The sequence below is a fragment of the Gopherus evgoodei genome, unplaced genomic scaffold (genome assembly GCF_007399415.2).
Source record: "Gopherus evgoodei ecotype Sinaloan lineage unplaced genomic scaffold, rGopEvg1_v1.p scaffold_59_arrow_ctg1, whole genome shotgun sequence".
In the NCBI taxonomy this organism is placed as follows: Eukaryota; Metazoa; Chordata; order Testudines; family Testudinidae; genus Gopherus; species Gopherus evgoodei.
In genome coordinates this window covers 785,024-804,894 of record NW_022060080.1, presented here as the reverse complement: position 1 = coordinate 804,894, position 19,871 = coordinate 785,024, and the positions used below count along the sequence as shown (strand labels likewise).

Sequence of the window (19,871 nt, the reverse complement as noted above, 5' to 3'; positions counted from 1 at the left end):
CTCCAGTGGCATGATGAAGAGAGGCCACAATAAGGACTCATATCAGCACCGCGTGAAAGTTAAGGAGCTCAGACAAGCATTTCAGAAAACCAAAGAAGCAACAGAAGGTCCAGGGCAGAGTTGCAAACATGCCGCTTCTATGCTGAGCTGCATGCAATTCTAGGGGGGGCCGTCACCACTACCCCACCCTTGATTGTGGATTCTGATGAGGGGTTACTCTCAGCCGTGCCTGAGGATTTTGCAGACTGGGAAGATGAGGAGAAGGAGGAGGACGAGCTTGCGCAGAGCACACAGCACACTGTTCTCCCCAACAGCCAGGATCTTTTTCTCAGCCTGATTGAAGTAGCCTCCCAACCCTCCCAAGGCGGTATCCCAGACCATGAAGCCATAGAAGCGATACTCTGGTGAGTGTACCTTTGTAAATGTAAAATATGGTTTAAAAGCAAGCATTTTTAAATGATTAATTTGCCCTGAGGACTTGGGATGCATTCACAGCCAGTACAGCTACTGGAAAATCTGTTAACATGTCTGGGGATGGAGCGGAAATTCTCCAGGGACATCTCCATGAAGCTGTCCTGGAGGTACTCCAAAAGCCTTTCCAGAAGGTTTCTGGGCAGGGCAGCCTTATTCCATCCTCCATGGTAGGACACTTTACTATGCCGTGCTAGTAGCAAGTAATCTGGTGTCATTGCATGACAAAGCCTGGTAGTGTATGGTCCCGGTGTTTGCTGGCATTCAAGCAACATCCGTTCTTTATCTCGCTATGTTATCCTCAGGAGAGTGATATCGTTTATGGTAACCTGGTTGAAATATGGGAATTTAATTAAGGGGACAGAGGTGGCCGTTCCTAGTGGGCTGTTTGCCTGTGACTGAAAAGAAATCCTTCCCTGCAGTTAGCCAAGCTGGGTGGGGGGAGGCCACTGGCGCCGAGTTGTTTGCATTTGGCTAGCAGGGATCTTCCCTGATACCAGCCATGCCGTGGGGGGAGGGGTAAAGCGATCATCCCCGAGAATTGGATGAGGGGGGTTAGTTTGGTTTCTGCTGCTGCACGTTAATGTGAAAACTGCAGCACTCAACGGGCTTTATTTGGTATGGGAAAGGAGAGTTATTGCTTTTATGAAGGTTGCAGAAGCCGAAAGACAATGGCTTACCATGGCCGCATGCAAGCCGAATTCTGTTGCCTGGCCCTGCATCTGTGATCTCTAACACCAAAACCGCAGGCACTCAGTATTAAGATACAAAATGTGACATTGTACCAAAATCTCATGTGCTATGTAATGTGAATAGTGTTGTTCACCGTGAAAGAGTATAACCATTGTTCTGTAAAATGTATCCTTTTAAATACTTCTGTCCCTTTTTTCCCTCCCGCAGCTGCAAATTTTTCAAGCCTCCCTCCTCCATCTAGAAGGATATCTCAGATAAGGTGGCAAAAAAAACGCACACAAGACTAAATGTTCTCTGAGATCATGCAGTCGGCCCACAATGAAAGAGCTCATCTGAATGAGTAGAAGGACATGGCATCAAAGTACAGGAAAGATGTCAAGGAACATGAGGACAGGAGGGATGAACATGTGGACAGGAGGGACGCTCGAGATGAGAGGTGGCGGCAGGAAGATCAGAGGAGGCAGGATGCAACGCTGGGGCTACTGTGTGATCAAACGGACATGTTCTGGCATCTAGTGGAGCTTCAGGAACAGCAGCAGGATCACAGAGTGCTGCTGCAGCCCCTGTATAACCACCTCCCCTCTCCCCAAGTTCCATAGCCTCCTCACCCAAACATCCAAGAACGTGGGGTCGAGGGGAGGCTCTGTGCACCCTGCCACTCCACCCCAGTGGACAACCCAAGCAAAAGGCTGTCATTCAACAACTTTTGAAGTGGCCTTTTCCTTCCCTTCTCCCCTCCTCCCAAACCCCACCCGGGCTACCTTGTCAGTTCTCTCCCTATGTTTATAATCAATCAATAAAGAATACATGATTTTTAAATGATAGTGACTTTATTTCCTTTGAAAGCAAGCTGTGATCGAAGGGAGAAGGGTGGGTTGCTTACAGGGAATGAGTCAATCAAGGGGGTGGGTTTTTATCAAGGAGAACAAACAGAACTTTCACACTGTAGCCTGCCTGGCCAGTCATGAAACTGGTTTTCAAAGCTTCTCTGATGCGTAGTGCTTCCTGGTGTGCTCTTCTAATTGCCTTGGTGTCTGGCTGCGCGTAATCAGCGGCCAGGCGATTTGCCTCAACCTCCCATCCTGCCATAAACGACTCTCCCTTACTTTTACGGAAATTGTGGAGCACACAGCAAGCAGCAATAACAATGGGAATACTGGTTTGGCTGAGGTCTGAGTGAGTCAGTAAAGTGCACCAGCGACCCTTTAAACGTCCAAATGCACATTCTACCGTCATTCTGCACTTGCTCAGCCTGCAGTTGAACAGCTCCTGACTACTGTCCAGGCTGCCTGGGTCATGGCATTAACGGGTAGGCTGGGTCCCTGAGGATAACCATAGGCATGTCAACATCCCCAACGGTTATTTTCTGGTCTGGGAAGTAAATCCCTTGCTGCGGCCATTTAAACAAACTAGTGTTCCTGAAGACGCGAGAATCATGAACCCTTCCCAGCCATCCCACGTTGATGTTGGTGAAACGTCCCTTATGATCCACCAGTGCTTGCAGCACCATTGAAAAGTACTCCTTGCAGTTTATGTACTGGCTGCCCTGGTGCTCCAGTGCCAAGATAGGGATATGGGTTCCATCTATCGCCCCACCACAGTTAAGGAATCCCATTGCAGCAAAGCCATTGACTATGACCTGCACATTTCCCTGAGTCACTAACTTTGGTAGCAGCAGCTCAGTGATTGCTTTGGCTACTTGCATCACAGCAGCCCCCATAGTAGATTTGCCCACTCCAAATTGATTCCCGACTGACTGGCGTTGCAAGCTTCCACAGGGCTGTCGCCACTTGCTTCTCAACTGTGAGGGCTGCTCTCATCTTGGTATTCTGGTGCTTCAGGGCAAGGGAAAGCAAGTCACAAAGTTCCATGAAAGTGCTCTTACGCGTGCAAAAGTTTCACAGCCACTGGGAATCGTCCCACACCTGCAACACTATGTGGTCCCACCAGTCTGTGCTTGTTTCCTGGGCCCAGAATCAGTGTTCCATGGCTAGAACCTGCCCCAGTAACACCATGATCTCCAAAGTGCCGGGAACTGCGGTTTGAGAGAATTCTATGTCCATGTTCTCATCACTCTCGTCGCTGCGCTGCCGTCGCCGCCTCCTCCTCACCTGTTTTTTCAGGTTCTAGTTCAGCATAAACTGCACGATAATAGCAAGGTGTTTACAATGTTCATGACTGCTGTCTTGAGCTGAGCAGGCTCCAAGCTTGCCATAGTATGGTGCCTGAACAGTTCACCCAGGAAAAAAGGAGAGAAACAGTTGTCTGCCATTGCTTTCATGGAGGGAAGGAGGGAGGGAGAGGGGGGCCTGATGACAAGTACTCAGAACCACGCGCGACAATGTTTTTTCCCCATCAGGCAATCAGATCTCAACCCAGAATTCCAATGGGCGGGGGAGGCTGCTGGAACTATGGGATAGCTATGGGATAGCTACCCACAGTGCAACACTCCGGACGTCGACCCTAGCCTCGGAACATGGACGCATACCACCGAATTAATGTGCTTAGTGTGGCTGCATGCACTCAACTTTATACAATCTGTTGCCAAAAACAGAATTTTGTAAAATCGGAGTAATCATGTAGTGTAGACATACTCTTAGATATAGATTGTGGAATTCTTTGAGACCTTCAGGATGAGAGGTGCCATGTAAAGGCAAAGCAGTGTGGCTACTCACCTGCTCCTTTCGTAGATGGATCCAATAGGACAGACATAATTGTTTTGGTCGTTCTCATCCCTTCAGGCTAGAAAGGAATGACAAGAGCATAGTAAGCCCAGAAGCATTCAGAGACAACGAAGAGCAATAGGAAAAGGTGAGCGACTTGCTGATCTTGTGATCAGCGTGAATCAGGAGTGACTCCACTGGAAGTCAGCGGTCAAGTGAAACTGAAATCAAGCTCCATCCCAATGAGTCTGGAATCTGACCTCAACCTCAGGCAGCGTTCCCTTTCATTTTGGATCCTGGTTAGGATGCATCCAAGGAGACGTCCCTAGGCCAAATTCATCGCAAGCCTAACACCACTGATTCCATTACAGATGAAAAGGAGGATTTTTTGCCAGAAGCTGGGAATAAGAGACGGGATGGATCACTTGATGATTCCCTGTTCTGTTCATTCCCTCTGGGGCACCTGGCATTGGCCACTGTTGGCGGACAGGTTACTGAGCTAGATGGACCTTTGGTCTGACCCAGTATGGCTGTTCTTATGTTCTTATAAATCTGCCCTACAGAGTCTGGCAGGGTGAGGAAGTTAGAAGCTCAACTTGTTCTATCATTGCTCTGTGACCTCCCTGAAGGACTTTTCTACTCCCTGGTCTTCAGTGAAGAATTTTCTTCTCACCCAGCATTACAGTGATCTCCTGGGGCAGGCCAATGGGACACCATTCACAACCCACCAGTGCAGCAGCTCTCTCTGCTGAGTGATATGAGGTTCTTCCTGGGTGTGCTGACTGGTCCAAGGAGCGAGACCCTGGGCCTGAAGAACTGAACCTAGGTCTCTTATATGACGGCTCACAGGATCGAATGCAAGATAACCAGGCCAGCCCCAGCCCTACTGTAATTGCCACAGGGGAGGGGAGGACATGAGATGAGGATGGAGATGCAGGGTGTTAATTTAACAGGTTAAGGGACAGCACCGATTCCAGAAGCCAGCCAATCTGGCCTCCAGCCTCTTGCCCTCCAGCAGATATCATGCCCCCTGATACCTACCACAACCTTCAGTTTCTTCTTCACGCCATCAGACACAAAACTGTCCTGCACTGCTGCCTTGACCTCAATGTTGTGAGATCCCAGCTGCAACGGGACAATCACTAATGGCACGGCCAGAGAGGACTTGGCTTTGATATCAAGGATCTGCCGGTATTTAGCCTCGGAAGTGGATGCGCTGCAGAAAACTGGGTTGTACATCAGCTCCAGCCAGACCTGAGAAGAGAACAGAGTTTCATGAGCAGGCAGTCTGCACATCAGGACACTGTAGGGCATTGATCCAAATCATACCCTCTGACAGGTGTTTACCTTTAATCTTAATAAATAACAGACAGGACTGTACTTACAAAGTATGTGACTGTATCCTGACCTCCTTCCTGAGAGGCTCTTCAGAATCCCCTCTAGTTCTGTCCTGCTTCAGAGAGGCTCTCAGCCTGTGGTGTTCCTGAGTAGAAGTAATGAGACCCACCTGGTCTAGCTACCGGTGTGAGTCATCAGAAAGCCCAGAACCTGGTACCCACTCACAGATTTGAGGCCCTGCCAGAGAAGAATGGCGGTCAGAAGGGTTTTTTTTAAAAAATCTCCTTCTATGTCATGCAATCTTTCCAGAAGCTGGGAATAGGCAAGAGAAGATGGTTACTTACCATTTGTAACTGTTATATTTTGAGATGTGTTTTTCAAGTCTGGTGTGCATGCATGTCGCGTGCACAGACATTGAAAACTTTTTCCCTTAGCAGCTCCTGTCAGGATGACAGAGGAGCCCCCTGGAGTGGGACCCTTATTGCGCTGTATATATTACCCTGCCAGCCTGACCCCGCCCTTTCGGTTCCTTCTTGCCATTAACTCCAATAGAGGGGAAGGGGGCAGGTATTGTAAAGGATGTGAACAACACATCTCGAAGAACAACAGTTACGAGAGGTAAGTAACCGTCTTTTCTTCTTCAAGTGCTTCTTCACGTCCATTCCAATTATATGACTTCCAAGCTGACCATTGGAGGTGGATAGGAGTCAAGGAATGATTGATTGGAGGACAGCCCTGCTGACCGCTATATCATCTCTGGCCTGTGGTTGATGGCATAGTGGGCTGTAAACATACGCACTGAGGACTAAGTAGCTGCTTTGCAGATTTTGTGGATGGGTACCTGCGCCAGAAAGGCGGTCAAAGATGCTTGCGCTCTTGTCGAATAGGTTGTGATTGTCACAACTGGATCCTTAGCTAACTTGTGTGAATGCAGTCTGTGATCCAGGACAAGATGCTCTGAGAAGATACAAGAAGGCCCTTTGTTCTATCGGCAGTGGCCATGAACAGTTGGGTTGATTTGCGAAAAGGCCCCATGTGCTCTGTGTAGAATGCTAGGACTCTTTGAACGTCTAGTGTGTGCAAGCTCTGCTGCTGCGGGCTCATATGAGGCTTTGGAAAAATCACAGGAAGACAAATGTCCTGTCCCATGTGGAACTGGGAGACCATCTTGGGGAGGAATCTACGGTGCAGTCTAAGTTGCACCTTGTCCTTATGAAACACTGTATAAGGGGATTTGAAGGTGAGAGCCTTTAGTTCAGACACTCTCCTCGCCGATGTAATAGGCACTAAGAACTCTACCTTCCATGAAAGGTAAAGGAGGGAACAGGTGGCCAGGGGCTCAAACAGTTGAGTCATGAGCTTAGAGAGGACCAGGTTCAGATTCCAGGTTGGTACTGGTGGTCGAGAGTAAGAGTATACTCTCTCCAATCCCTTGAGAAAATGCACCACCATGGGATTTGAGAACACCGAAAGCCCAGACTTCCCTGGATGGAAAGCTGAGATAGCCACCAGGTATACTCTGATGGATGAAAATGATAGGCCTTGTTGCTCGAGGTGAAGCATGTAGTCCAAAATAACTGGGGTAGATACCTGGAGTGGTAATGGACATCTGCGTTCGCACCAACAGGAGAACCATTTCCACTTGGCCAAGTAAGTTGACCTAGTGGAACGTTTCCAGCAGCCAAGAAGTATTTGTCTCACTGGCTGAGAGCACTGGCTCTCCATCGGGTTTAGCCATGGAGCTTACAAGCCTTGAGATGCAAGGACTGTAGGTTTGGGTGGAGAAGGTGCCCATGGTCCTGAGCGATCAAGTCCGGATACAGGGGTAGGGCTATTGGGGAGTCTACTGATCAGGGGCAGCTCCAGGCCCCAGCATGCCTAGCGCATGCCTGGGGCGGCAAGCCACTGGGGGTGCTCTGCCGGTCACCACAAGGGCGGCAGGCAGGCTGCCTTCGACGGCATGCCTGCGGAGGGTCCACTGGTCCCGCGGCTTGGGCGGACCTCCCGCAGGCACATGCTTGGGGTGGCAAAATGCCTAGAGCCGCCCCTGCTACTGATAGTTTGAGGAGTTTTGTGTACCAATGCTGATGTGACCAGGATGGGGCAAGCAGGATCACCACTGCTCTGTCCCTGCGTATCTTGAGCAGGACCGGATGGATCAGCGAGATTGGAGAGAAGGCATACTTCAGGTCCTCTCCTCACTGCATTAAGAACACGTTGGAGATGAAGCCTGGGCTGTGGTTTTGAAACAAGCAGAACCGAGGGCACTGTTTGTTGTCCTTGGTGGTGAATAGATCAACTTGGGGATAACCGCACTTTTGGAAAACTGACTGCAGGACATCTCATCGGACTGATCACTTTTGAGCTTGGCAGGACCTGCTGAGGCGATCTGCCAGCTCATTCCTCACCTTGGGGAGGTTCCATACTTCCAGCTGTCTGGACCAGGCTATACAGAAGTCCCAGAGGAAAGGAGCCTCATGTCAGAGAGATGAAGAGCAAGCTCTGCCCTGTTTGTTTATGTAGAACATAGTGGTGGTGTTGTCTGTCAGGACTGTCATGCTGTGACCTTGCAAAGTGGTGTGAAAGCAACAAGGGTGATGTCGTGGTGGGTGTGTGGTATAGACCACTGGATCAGAAGGATGAGGTGGATGAGGCTTTCTTTGGACAACTAACTGAAGTTTCCAGATCACAGGCCCTGGTTCTAATGGGGGACTTCAATCACCCTGACATCACCCTGGGAGAGCAATACAGCAATGCACAGACAATCCAGGAAGTTTTTGGAGCATGTTGGAGACAACTTCCTGGTACAAGTGCTGGAGCAACTGACTATGGGTCATGCTCCTCTTGACCTGCTGATTACAAACAGGGAAGAACTGGTAGGGGAAGTAGAAGTGGGTGACAACCTAGGTAGCAGTGACCATGAGATGGTTGAGTTCAGGATCCTCACAAAAGGAAGCAGAGAGAGTAGCAAAATACAGACCCTGGACTTCAGAAAAGCAGACTTTGACTCCGTGAGGGAACCGATGCCCAGGATCCCCTAGGAGGCTAATGTGAGGGGGAAAGGAGTCCAGGAGAGCTGGCTGTATTTTAAAGAATCCTTATTGAGGGCACAGGAACAAACCATCCCAAAGTGCAGAAAAATCAGCAAATATGGCAGGCGGCCAGCTTGGTTTAACAGTGAAATCTCTGGTGGGCTTAAATTCAAAAAGGAAGCTTACAAGTAGAAATTTGGACAGATGACTAGAGAGGAATATAAAAATATTGCTAGAGCATGCAGGGGTGTAATCAGGAAGGTCAAGGCACAACTGGAGTTGCAGCTAGCAAGGGATGTGACAGGTAACAAGAAGGGTTTCTACATGTATGTTAGCAACAAGAAGGTGGTCAGGGAAAGTGTGGGACCCTTACTGAATGGGGGAGGCAAACTAGTGACACATGATGTGGAAAAAGCTGAAGTACTCAATGCTTTTCTTTGCCTTGGTCTTCACAGACAAGATCAGGTCCCAGAGTGCTGCACTGGGCAACACAGTATGGGGAGGAAGTGAGCAGCCATCAGTCATGAAAGAACAGGTTAAGGACTATTTAGAAAAGCTGGATGTGCACAAGTCCATGGGTCCAAATCGAATGCATCCAAGGGTGCTGAGGGAGTTGGCTTATGTGATTGCAAAGCCATTGGCCATTACCTTTGAAAATTTGTGGTGATTGGGGGAGGTCCCGGACGACTGGAAAAGGCAAATATAGTGCCCATATTTAAAAAGGGGAAGAAAGAGAACCCAGGGAACTACAGACTGGCCAGCCTCATTTCAGTCCCAGACAAAATCATGGAGCGGGTCCTCAAGGAATCTATTTTGAAGCAATTGGGGGAGAGGAAGGTGATCAGGAACAGTCAACATGGATTCACCAAGGTCAAGTTATGCCTGACTAACCTGATTGCCTTCTATGATGAGATATCTGGGTCTGTGGATATGGGGAAAGTGGTGGATGTGATATATCTTGACTTTAGCAAGCTTTTGATACAGTCTCCCACAGTATTCTTGCCAGCAAGTTAAAGTAGTATGGATTGGATGAATGGACTATAAAGTGGATAGAAAGTTGGCTAGATTGTCGGGCTCAATGGGTAGTGATCAACAACTCCATGTCTAGTTGGCAGCCGGTATCAAGTGGAGTGCCCCAGGGGTTGGTCCTGGGGCCACTTTTGTTCAACATCTTTATTAATGATCTAGAGGATGGGATTAATTGCACCCTCAGCAAGTTCACAGATGACACTAAGATGGAGGGAGAGGTAGATATGTTGGAGGGTAGGGATAGGGTCTACAGTGACCTAGACAAATTGGAGTATTGGGCCAAAAGAAATCTGATGAGGTTCAACAAGGACAAGTGCAGAGTTCTGCACTTAGGAAGGAAGAATTCCATGCAACACTACAGGCTGGGGACTGACTGGATAAGCAGCAGTTCTGCAGAAAAGGATCTGGGGATTACAGTGGATTAGAAGCTGGATATGAGTCAGCAGTGTGCCCTTGTTGCCAAGAAGGCCAATGGCATATTGGGCTGTATTAGTAGAAGCACTGCCAGCAGATCGAGGGAAGTGATTATTCCTCTCTATTCAGCACTGGTGAGGCCACATCTGGAGTATTGCGTCCAGTTTTGGTCCCCCCACTGTAGAAGGGATGTGGACAAATTAAAGAGTCCAGCAGAGGGTAACAACAATTATTAGGGGGCTGGAGCACATGATTTACGAGGAGAGGCTGAAGGAACTGGGATTATTTAGTCTGCAGAAGAGACTGTGAGCAGAGATTTGATAGCAGCCTTCAACTACCTGAAAGGGGGTTCCAAAGAGGATGGAGCTAGGCTGTTCTCGGTGGCAGATGACAGAATGAGGAGCAATGGTCTCAAGTTGCAGTAGGGGAGGTCTAGGTTGGATATTAGGAAATACTATTTCACTAGGATGGTGGTGAAGCACTGGAATGAGTTACCTAGGGAGGAGATGGAATCTCCTTTCTTAGAGGTTTTGAAGGCCCAGCTTGACAAAGTTCAGGCTGGGATGATTTAGTTGGTGTTGGTCCTGCTTTGAACAGAGGATTGAACAGATGCTCTCCTGAGGTATCTTCCAACCCTAATATTTTATGATTCTATGAAAAATTTGACAGGCCAGATGAACCGCTCTGAACTCCTTCAAGCCGATATGAAGGGTTATCTCGTCCTGCATCCACAGACATTGTGTTCTCAGTTCCCTAGGTGTGCACCCCAACCCAGATCTGATGCATCTGTTACTAATGTCAGTGAAGGCTGGGTTGTGGTGAAGGGGACTCCCGCACAGACTACTGGCTGTTCCAGCCACCAACGCAAAGACTCTCGGACTTGCCAGGCTGTCCAGGCTGGATAACGGGAGTAAAATTCCTTTCCCCTTAGCTCCTGGGGATCCTCTTCCACCACCCATATACTGATGAGCGATCATACCTCCTGCATAAAGAGTTGCTTGTGAGAGGGGTCCCTGAACTGGGATGGGGAAGTGGGGTGGGAGGGAGGGAAGGAGGAGAACTGGAGGGAGTATCCCATCTGTACCATGCATAGGATCCAGAGGTCCAATGTTATACGGGAACACGCAAGGTAGAAGTGGAATAACCGGTTTAAAAACTGTGGGGAGGGATCCTGGGATTGGATTGATAGGCTGTCCTCGTGCGTGCCTTCAAAATCCTGGCTTGTTTCCTGGCTGGGGCTTATTTGGGCCTCAGCTAGACGCACTGTTCGATGGTCTGCGTCTATTATTTCTGCCTGCCTGTGGTAGGGGTCTCGTCTGGGGCAAGGTTGGTATTGCCTCTGCTGTGGAGGTTGAGCCCTGAAGGGCTTCCTCTGGGTTCCTGGTGTATTCATTCCCAAGGATTTCATTGTAGCCCTGGAATCCTTGAGGCTATGCAGCTTGGAGTCAGTTTGCTCCGAAAGAGGCCAGCGCCTTCGAAAAGGAGGTCTTGCAATGTGTTTTAGACCTCAGGAAGGAGGCCTGACACCTGTAGCCATGCTGAATGCCTCATAACCACTCATGATGATATGGTTCTGGCCGCAGAGTCAGCCAAATTGACGGTGGTATGCAGAGCTGACTTGGCTACTGCTTTTCCTTCCTCAATTAGCGCATGCAAATCCTGAGGCAGGCGATCCTTAAACTCGTACATAGCATTCCAAGAGTTGTGTTTGTTAAGGATGGCCTGTTGGTTGGCTATCCTGAGTTGCAGGCCTCCCGACGAGTAGACCTTCCTGCCAAAGAGGTCCAATTGTTTGGCCTCTTTGGACTTTGGTGCTGAGGCCTGCTGACCCTGGCATTCTTTTTTGTTTACTGCTGACACGACCAGGGAACAGATTGTAGCGTGGGAGAATAAGAATTCATAGCCCTTAGATGGGGCAAAGTATTTTCTCTCCACTTCCCTGGCCACCGGGGTAATACAAGCCTAGGTTTGCCTGATTGTCTTATAGTTACTCTGGATAGTCTTAATCAGTGGCAATGCTACCCTACCCATGAGCATCCTTATGGAGCCAGGATATCAACCATCAGATCCTCAGGCTCCTCCTCTTCCTCCTGAAGGCCCATATTAAGGGCAATTTAGCTGAGAAGTTCTTGATGGACTCTATGGTCGATAGGTGGGGGTCCTGATACAGATATTCCTGCCACTGCTTCATCTGGGGATGATGAGGACATGTTCTGAGGCTGGTTGCCATCGTCCTGACCCTCCTGTAATCCCCCATAGTCCTGGGCCATGTCAGGGCCTGTCAAGGCTGTCACCTCTTGAGATGCAGACTGTGCCTCCTGAAGTCTTGGAGGTCATGCCTCTCGGTAGTGGTGTGGGTGAAGGATCTGCCTCTGTTGGCTGCTCTGAGGGGTCCAAGGTGGGTCTAGAGAGTGTGGCCTCTCTTGCCTTCAAGATGCATTTATATGGCAACCTTGAGTGGCATTGCATTGAGTGCACCAATCTGGAGGCTGTAGAAAATGTGCCCTGTTGTTGGTGATAGGCCCATGGGGTCCAAAAGGGTCATTGCCCTGGAGGTGGCCACTGCGGCTGCCAGGCTGTATGGGACTCTCTACTGCTCTTGGTCCAGTGCCAGTTGTAACTCGAGCTGCCTGAGTTGGCTTCAGACTCTGAGGAGGCTGAAGGGAAGGACCAAGGTGGTGCCAACGACCCTTGTGCCACCGTGGCGTGCCGAGAGGAGCGGGCCAGGGACCAATGCCAAGAGGACTGGGACAGTGAGCGGTACTGGCTATCCAGAGACCTGGACTGCCTTAAAGCATATGGTGCCGGGGAAGTGGCTGGTACCATGCTTCGGTGCCGAGTGACCAAGGGCGACATGGAGTGGTGCCGGGTCCTTGGTGGGGGTGCCGAGGGCGCTTCTTCATCCAGTGCTGTAACCTCTTGTGGGGTTGTTGGTGTCACGGAGAGGCGCTATGGCGAGCTCAAACGGTAGCGGTGTCGTAAGTGGTGCGGGATTGGTGACCTCCAGTGGCACACCATTGCCGGTTTCCCTCTGGGCGGTGCCGGAGGCTTCTTCCCACATGGGAGAGGATTGGGCACTGACAATTCAATGAAGTTGTCATAAACAGATAGTTAAGGGTTAATGCCTCTTTTACCTGTAAAGGGTTAAGAAGCTCAGTAAACCTGGCTGACACCTGACCAGAGGACCAATAAGGGGACAAGATACTTTCAAATCTTGGTGCAGGGAAGTCTTTGTTTGTGCTCTTTGTTTTTGGGTGTTGTTCGCTCTTGGGACTAAGAGGGACCAGATGTCAGTCTAGGCTCTCCAAATCTTTCTGAATCAGTCTTTCATGTTTCAATTGTAAGTAACAGCCAGGCAAGGCAGATTAGTTTTATTTTTGTTTTCTCAACTTGTAAATGTCCTTTTTTTGCTGAGAGGATTTTACCTCTGTTTGCTGTAACTTTGAATCTAAGGCTAGAGGGGGTTCCTCTGGGCTATACGAATTTGATTATCCTGTAAAGTATTTTCCATCCTGATTTTACAGAGATGATTTTTACCTTTCTTCTTTAATTAAAAGCTTCCTTTTCAAGAACCTGATTGACTTTTCCTTGTTTTAAGATCCAAGGGGATTGGATCTGGACTCACCAGGGACTGGTGGGGGAAAAGAGGGGGGATGGTTAATTTCTCCTTGTTTTAAGATCCAAGGGGTTTGGATCTGTGTTCACCAGGGAATTGGTGAAGTCCTTCAAGGCCATCCAGGGAGGGGAGAGTTTTGAGGGGACAGGAAGTGCTCCAGACACTGACTTCTGGCTGGTGGCAGTGTACCAGATCTGAGCTAGTAATTAAGCTTAGAAGTGTCCATGCAGGTCCCCACATTTGTACCCTAAAGTTCAGAGTGGGGAAGGAACCTTGACAGAAGTCCTTTGCAGTCTCAAATGTGTCAGGTGTGGAGGGGGGTTCCAAGACCTCCTCTAGACACTGATCTGCGCTGAAGTTGCTGGGTGCTGGACTCAACGGTGCCTGTGGCGCTGGAGTCAATGATGCTGGCTCCAGATGGGAAACAGAGTCTTGTCTCTGAGTTGTAGGAGACTGTCTGAGTGTCTTGGTAGCTCTTTGAAGACAGTGTCCTCTTCTTCTTCGAGTGCTTGTTCATATTCATTCCTATCAGTTGTGCGCGAGCCGCGTGCACGTTTGTTGGAAGATTTTTACCCTAGCAACACTCGGTGGGTCAGCTGGTTTGCCCCCTGGAGTGGCGCCGTTATGGCGCTGGATATATACCCCTGCCGACCCAACGGCCCTTCAGTTCCTTCTTACCGCCCGTGACGGTCGTTGGAACTGTGGAGCGTGGCTTTGCTGATCTCCACGTCCCTAGCTACTCGTAGTTCTTTGCTGTTACTGTGTGTATAGTTCGAGTTCTTGTAGTTATAGTTAGTATTAGTTGTTGTATTTATAGTTAGTGTATATAGTTTAAGGGGGGATCGGGGATTAGCCCCTTTCCTCCACCCCGGGATTCAAATCGTGCTCGGCGTGCCAAAAGCCGATGCCAATAGGGGATCTCCACGACTCCTGCCTCAACTGCCTAGGGGAATCCCACCTTACCGATAAGTGCCGCATCTGCAATTCGTTTACATCAAGGACGAAGAAGGAGCGGGACTTTCGATTGAAACAGTTCCTCAAGGAGTCGGCACTTAGTCCTGCAGTGTCGGTACTGAGTGCCCAACAGACTGCTTCTGTAAGGAGCGCCCCTTCAGCCCCGGACCGCTCCGGTACCAAGAAGGAGCCCCAGCACCGACCCTTACCGGCACTGACGTCTGTTCAGCACTGCTCCCTGTCCCTGAGACACAGAAGGCACCATAGAGTGCTCCAGCTGCTTCAGCTCCACAGAAGGAGCACTCTTCGAAGACGGTTCGTCTGGCACTGTCATCTGCCACAGCACCGTCGACTGCGGCATCCTCCTCAGGCCTTCCACCAATTGATCTCAAGGCCCATCAAGACCTTTTGAGACGATTGGCTCAGAATATGAACTTACAGGTGGAGGAGGTCCCTGAAATAGAGGACTCTGTTGTAGACATCCTATCGGTTGATGCACCTACTAGAGTGGCTCTTCCATTTATCCGCACCATACAGGCTAATGCGGACACCATTTGGCAATCCCCAGCCTCGATTCCACCTACAGCAAGGGGAGTAGAGAGAAAATATATGGTCCCCTCAAAGGGGTTTGAATATCTCTACATTCACCCATTTCCTTGCTCTTTAGTGGTGCAATCGGTGAATGAAAGGGAGCGTCATGACCAGCAAGCCCCGGCTCCTAAGTCAAAGGAGGCTAGGCGCATGGACCTCCTAGGCCACAAAATATACTCGGCTGGGGGCCTCCAACTTAGGGTGGCAAACCAACAAGCCCTCCTAAGTAGATATAACTTTAACACGTGGGTGTCCTTGGGGAAGTTTATGGAACTTCTTCCCCAGAAGTCCCGTCAAGAATTTACGGCCTTACTTGAGGAGGGTAAAAAGGTAGCAAGAACCTCCCTCCAAGCCTCTCTGGATGCAGCGGACTCTGCAGCCAGAACTCTGGCATCAGGAGTGACGATGAGGCGTATCTCCTGGATCCAGGCATCAGGCCTTCCCCCTGAATTACAACAAAGTATTCAGGATTTGCCCTTCGAAGGCCAGGGCCTGTTCTCAGATAAGACTGACCCCAGATTGCAAAGTCTGAAGGACAATCGTGTTATAATGCACTTGCTGGGTATGCACACGCCAGTGATCCAACGCAGGCCCTTCCGGCCCCAGCCACACTGCCCTTACGCCCCGCCAAGGCCGCATCAGGACTTTAGAAGAAGGTGTGGTAGAGGGAATCGTCGGAGGCAGTCTGGCCCTCAAGGAGGTCAAAATCAGGCACCCCCTAAACCACCAGCGGGGCCCAAGCAGAATTTTTGATGGGACGCCCAAGGGCGGCCCACCAGTTGCTCTACCGGATCCTTCTCCTCCCTTTTTTCAACCACCTCTCCCAATACCTCCCTGCCTGGTCCCAGCTAACTTCAGATCGTTGGGTCCTGCGCACGGTGGAAGTGGGATACCACCTCCAGTTTGTTTCAACCCAGCCTTCCCACCCTTCCTCCCCGTCCCTCTTCAGGGACCTCTCTCACGAGCTATTCCTCTTACAAGAGGTCCAGTCACTCCTAGCCATGGGAGCCATAGAGGAGGTGCCAAAAGACATGAGAGGCAAGGGGTTTTATTCCCGCTACTTCCTAATCCCCAAGGCAAAGGGAGGTCTATGACCGATCCTAGACCTGCAAGAACTCAACAAATTCATGATAAAGCTGAATTTCCGTATAGTAACCCTGGGAACCATTATCCCATCCCTGGATCCGGGAGAATGGTATGCCGCCCTCGATATGAAGAACGTGTATTTCCACATCCCAATTTACCCACCACACAGACGGTACCTCCGTTTTGTGGTCAACCATCAACACTTTCAGTTCACTGTACTTCCGTTTGGCCTTTCTACAACTCCGCGTGTGTTCACAAAATGCATGACTGTAGTCGGACCGCCTCCTTCCGGCATCGTCGGGTACACGTCCACCCGTATCTCGACGATTGACTCATTTGAGGGACTTCCCAGTTACAAGTGTCGCAGCACCTGCGCATCATCAAAGACCTCTTTGGGAGCCTAGGCCTGATGATCGACACAGAGAAGTCTACTGACACCCACGCAGAGAATAGACTTCATCGGAGTGGTTCTGGACTCCAATCTGGCCAGAGCCTGCCTCCCACAGTAGCATTTTCAAGCAATGGCTTCAGTTATTCGAGGTCTTCAAAGCTTCCCGACAACGTCAGTGCGCGCCTGCCTCAGCCTAGTAGGTCACATGGCCTCCTGCACCTTCGTGACCAAGCACGCGAGGCTACGCCTCCGTCCCTTTCAAACCTGGTTTGCTTCAATATACCAACTACGCAGAGACAGCCTGGACTCGGTGCTCACTATTCCCCGGAAAGTTCTGGGCTCCCTAACCTGGTGGCTAAATCCCACTCTAGTCTGTGCAGGGATGCCATTTCACCCATCGCAACCCTCGATGGCCATAACCACGGACGCGTCATCTCTGGGTTGGGATGCCCACCTCGAGGGCCTTCGCACTCTAGGCCTCTGGTCACCTCAAGAGCTGGCCTTACACATCAATGTGTGGGAGCTGAGAGCGGTCCGTCTAGAATGCCGTCTAGAATCCAAGGCTGTTGTGTATCAGTGTTCACAGACAACACAACGGCCATGTTTTACATAAACAAGCAGGGCGGAGCATGTTTCTCCCTCCTTTGTCAAGAAGCCTTCCACCTCTGGGACTTTTGCATAGCCCACTCGATCAATTTGGTAGCGTCTTTTCTCCCAGGAGTCCAGAACACTCTGGCGGATCACCTCAGCAGATCCTTCCTGTCTCCCGAGTGGTCAATTCGTCCGGACGTCATCCATTCTGTTTTCCGGAAGTGGGAGTTTCCCCACATAGACCTCTTTGCCTCCTGAGAGAACAGGAAATGCCAGGTGTTCTGCTTCTTCCAGGGATGCTCCCCGGGCTCCCTCTCAGACGATTCCTGATCCCGTGGAAGAGTCACCTACTCTATGCCTTCCACTGTTTCCGCTCGTCCACAGAGTCCTACTCAAGCTCCGCAGGGACAGCGCCCACCTGATCCTGATTGCTCCAGCGTGGCCGAGGCAGCACTGGTACACCATGTTGCTCGACCTCTCAGTGGCAGACCCAATTCCCCTGCCACTCTGTCCGGATCTCATAACACAGAACTTCGGCAGGCTTCACCATCCGGATTTGCAGCCTCTTCACCTCACAGCATGGTTGCTGCATGATTGAGCCAGTCTGAGTTGCGCTGCTCTGCCTCGGTCCAACAGGTGCTCTTGGGCAGTAGGAAGCCTTCCACTAGGATGACATATCTGGCCAAGTGGAAGCGTTTCTCCTGCTGGTGCACTCAGCGTAACTCAGTCCCCAGGCAGGTGTCCATTCCTACTTTCCTGGACTACCTCTGGTCCCTGAAAGAACAGGGCCTAGCGATCTCTTCCATAAAGGTGCGTCTGGCAGCCATCTCTGCCTTCCACCCAGGGGAAAATGGCCAATCAATCTTCTCTCATCCCAGAGTTTCAAGGTTCCTCAAGGGATTGCAACGTTTGTACCCTCAAGTCAGATGCCCGACCTCTACCTGGGATCTCAACCTGGTACTAGCCAAGCTTATGGGTGCTTCTTTCAAACCACTAGCCACCTGCTCACTGCTGTACCTTTCCTGGAAGACAGCCTTCCTTGTCGCTATTACTTCAGCAAGATGAGTATCTGAGCTTCGGGCCTTGACAGCGGACCCCCCATATACGGTATTCCATAAGAACAAGGTACAGCTGCGACCAAACCCCTCCTTCCTCCCTAAGGTGGTGTCCATCTTTCATGTCAATCAAGACATCTTCCTCCCAGTCTTTTTCCCCGAAGCCGCACCCATCGTGTCGGGAACAACAGCTGCACACCCTAGACTTTCACAGGGCTCTCGCCTTTTATATCAAGGGAACAAAACCCTTCCAAAGGTCACCTCAGCTCTTTGAAGCTGTGGCAGACCAGATGAAAGGCCTACCGGTCTCATCCCAACGAATTTCATCTTGGGTAACATCCTGCATCCGTACATGCTATGATTTGGTTCACGTTCTGGCTAGCCACCTCACCGCCCATTCTACTTGGGCTCAAGCTTCATCTGCCGCCTTCCTATACCATGTTCCCATCCAGGAAATATGTCGCACAGCTACCTGGTCCTCCGTCCACACCTTTGCCTCACATTATGCTCTGGTTCAACAGTCCAGAGATGATGCAGCATTTGGCTCAGCAGTTTTGCATTCTGCCACATCTCACTCTGACCCCACCGCCTAGGTAAGGCTTGGGAATCACCTAATTGGAATTGATATGAGCAAGCACTCGAAGAAGAAAAGACGGTTACTCACCTTTGTAACTGTTGTTCTTCGAGATGTGTTGTTCATATCCATTCCAAACACGCCCTCCTTCCCTTTTGTCAGAGTAGCCGGCTAGAAGGAACTGAAGGGCCGTTGGGTCAGCAGGGGTATATATCCGGCGCCATAACGCTCCATGCCAGGGGGTGACCCAGCCGACCTACCGAGTGTTGCTAGGGTAAAAATCTTCCTACGAACGTGCATGCGGCGCGCGCACACCTAATTGGAATGGATATGAGCAACATATCTAGAAGAACAACAGTTACAAAGGTGAGTAACGGTCTTTTTCCCTTTCTTATGGTGCTTCCCCGGTACTGGGGAACTTGAGCAGTGCCGGGGCTGGTCATCTCATCTCAGTGCCGGGGATTTATGGTGCCGGGATCTCTACAGCCCAATGCTGAATCGCGCACTGATGCCGGGGCACTTCTCACCAAGGAGCTCAGGCCTGGTACCTGGTGGTCTGGGGCCGCTGGTTGTAACGCGCCCTCCATGAGCAGCTGCTTAAGTCTCTTTCTTAGTGCGGGCCTTAAAGACCTTGCAAATTTTGCAGTGCTCGGCCTGGTGTGCCTCTCCCAGACACCTAAGACAGGAGTCGTGGGGGTCACTGTTGGGCATAGACTTGCCGCAGGTAGCTCAAGCTTTAAAACCTTGGGCTTGCAGCATTCCCTGCAGCCCAAGGCTGGTGGCTGGAACTAAATCCCAGTCACCTCTAACTAAACTGTACCTAACTAATGTATTAAATACCTAACAACAAACTGTCTAACTGGTAAAACTAGATTGCTAAGGGATCACTCACAAGTGAGAGACCACATTCCAACGCCGCCACGGAGGGTAAGAAGGAACTGAAGTGAGGTCGGGCTGGCAGGGTACTATATACAGTGCCATAAGGGTGCCACTCCAGGGGGCTCCTCTGCCGCCCCAATGGGAGCTGCTAAGGGGAAAAGTTTCTGATGTCCGTGCACACGACGCGGGCGCACACCTAATTTGGATGGACATGAACTAGCACTCGAAGAAGAAGGGATGGATCACTTGATGATTACCTGTTCAGTTCATTCCCTCTGTGATGAAGTGGTTTTCCTTGTTTCCTATGGGGGACTTTTTTGGTTTTCCTATGGTTTGTTTGCATGCAGGGGTGGGACTCAGTTTCCCTAGGTACTAGGGGTTTAATGAGGTGATGGGAGAGGGAGTTCGTTGTTACAGCAGACTGGCGAGGGAACTTGGGACCCCAGCGACTGGTGACCAGGTGACCCGGAGGCCCAGCTCAGGAGTCACAGCTG

The 19,871-nt window shown here is 50.4% G+C and overlaps 1 protein-coding gene across 1 annotated transcript in view; it reads right to left on the bottom strand.

Annotated features, from left to right (window-relative positions):
- The window catches only part of LOC115643428 (complement C3-like), a 106,311-nt gene that overhangs the window by 40,500 nt on the left and 45,940 nt on the right, over positions 1 to 19,871 (bottom strand). Inside the window, exons 21-22 of the mRNA XM_030547458.1 lie at positions 4,869 to 5,081; positions 3,840 to 3,906 (exon numbers count right to left, since the gene is read on the bottom strand). Of these exons, the coding sequence (XP_030403318.1) occupies positions 3,840 to 3,906; positions 4,869 to 5,081 (280 nt within the window). The remainder of the gene's footprint in view (positions 1 to 3,839; positions 3,907 to 4,868; positions 5,082 to 19,871) is intronic.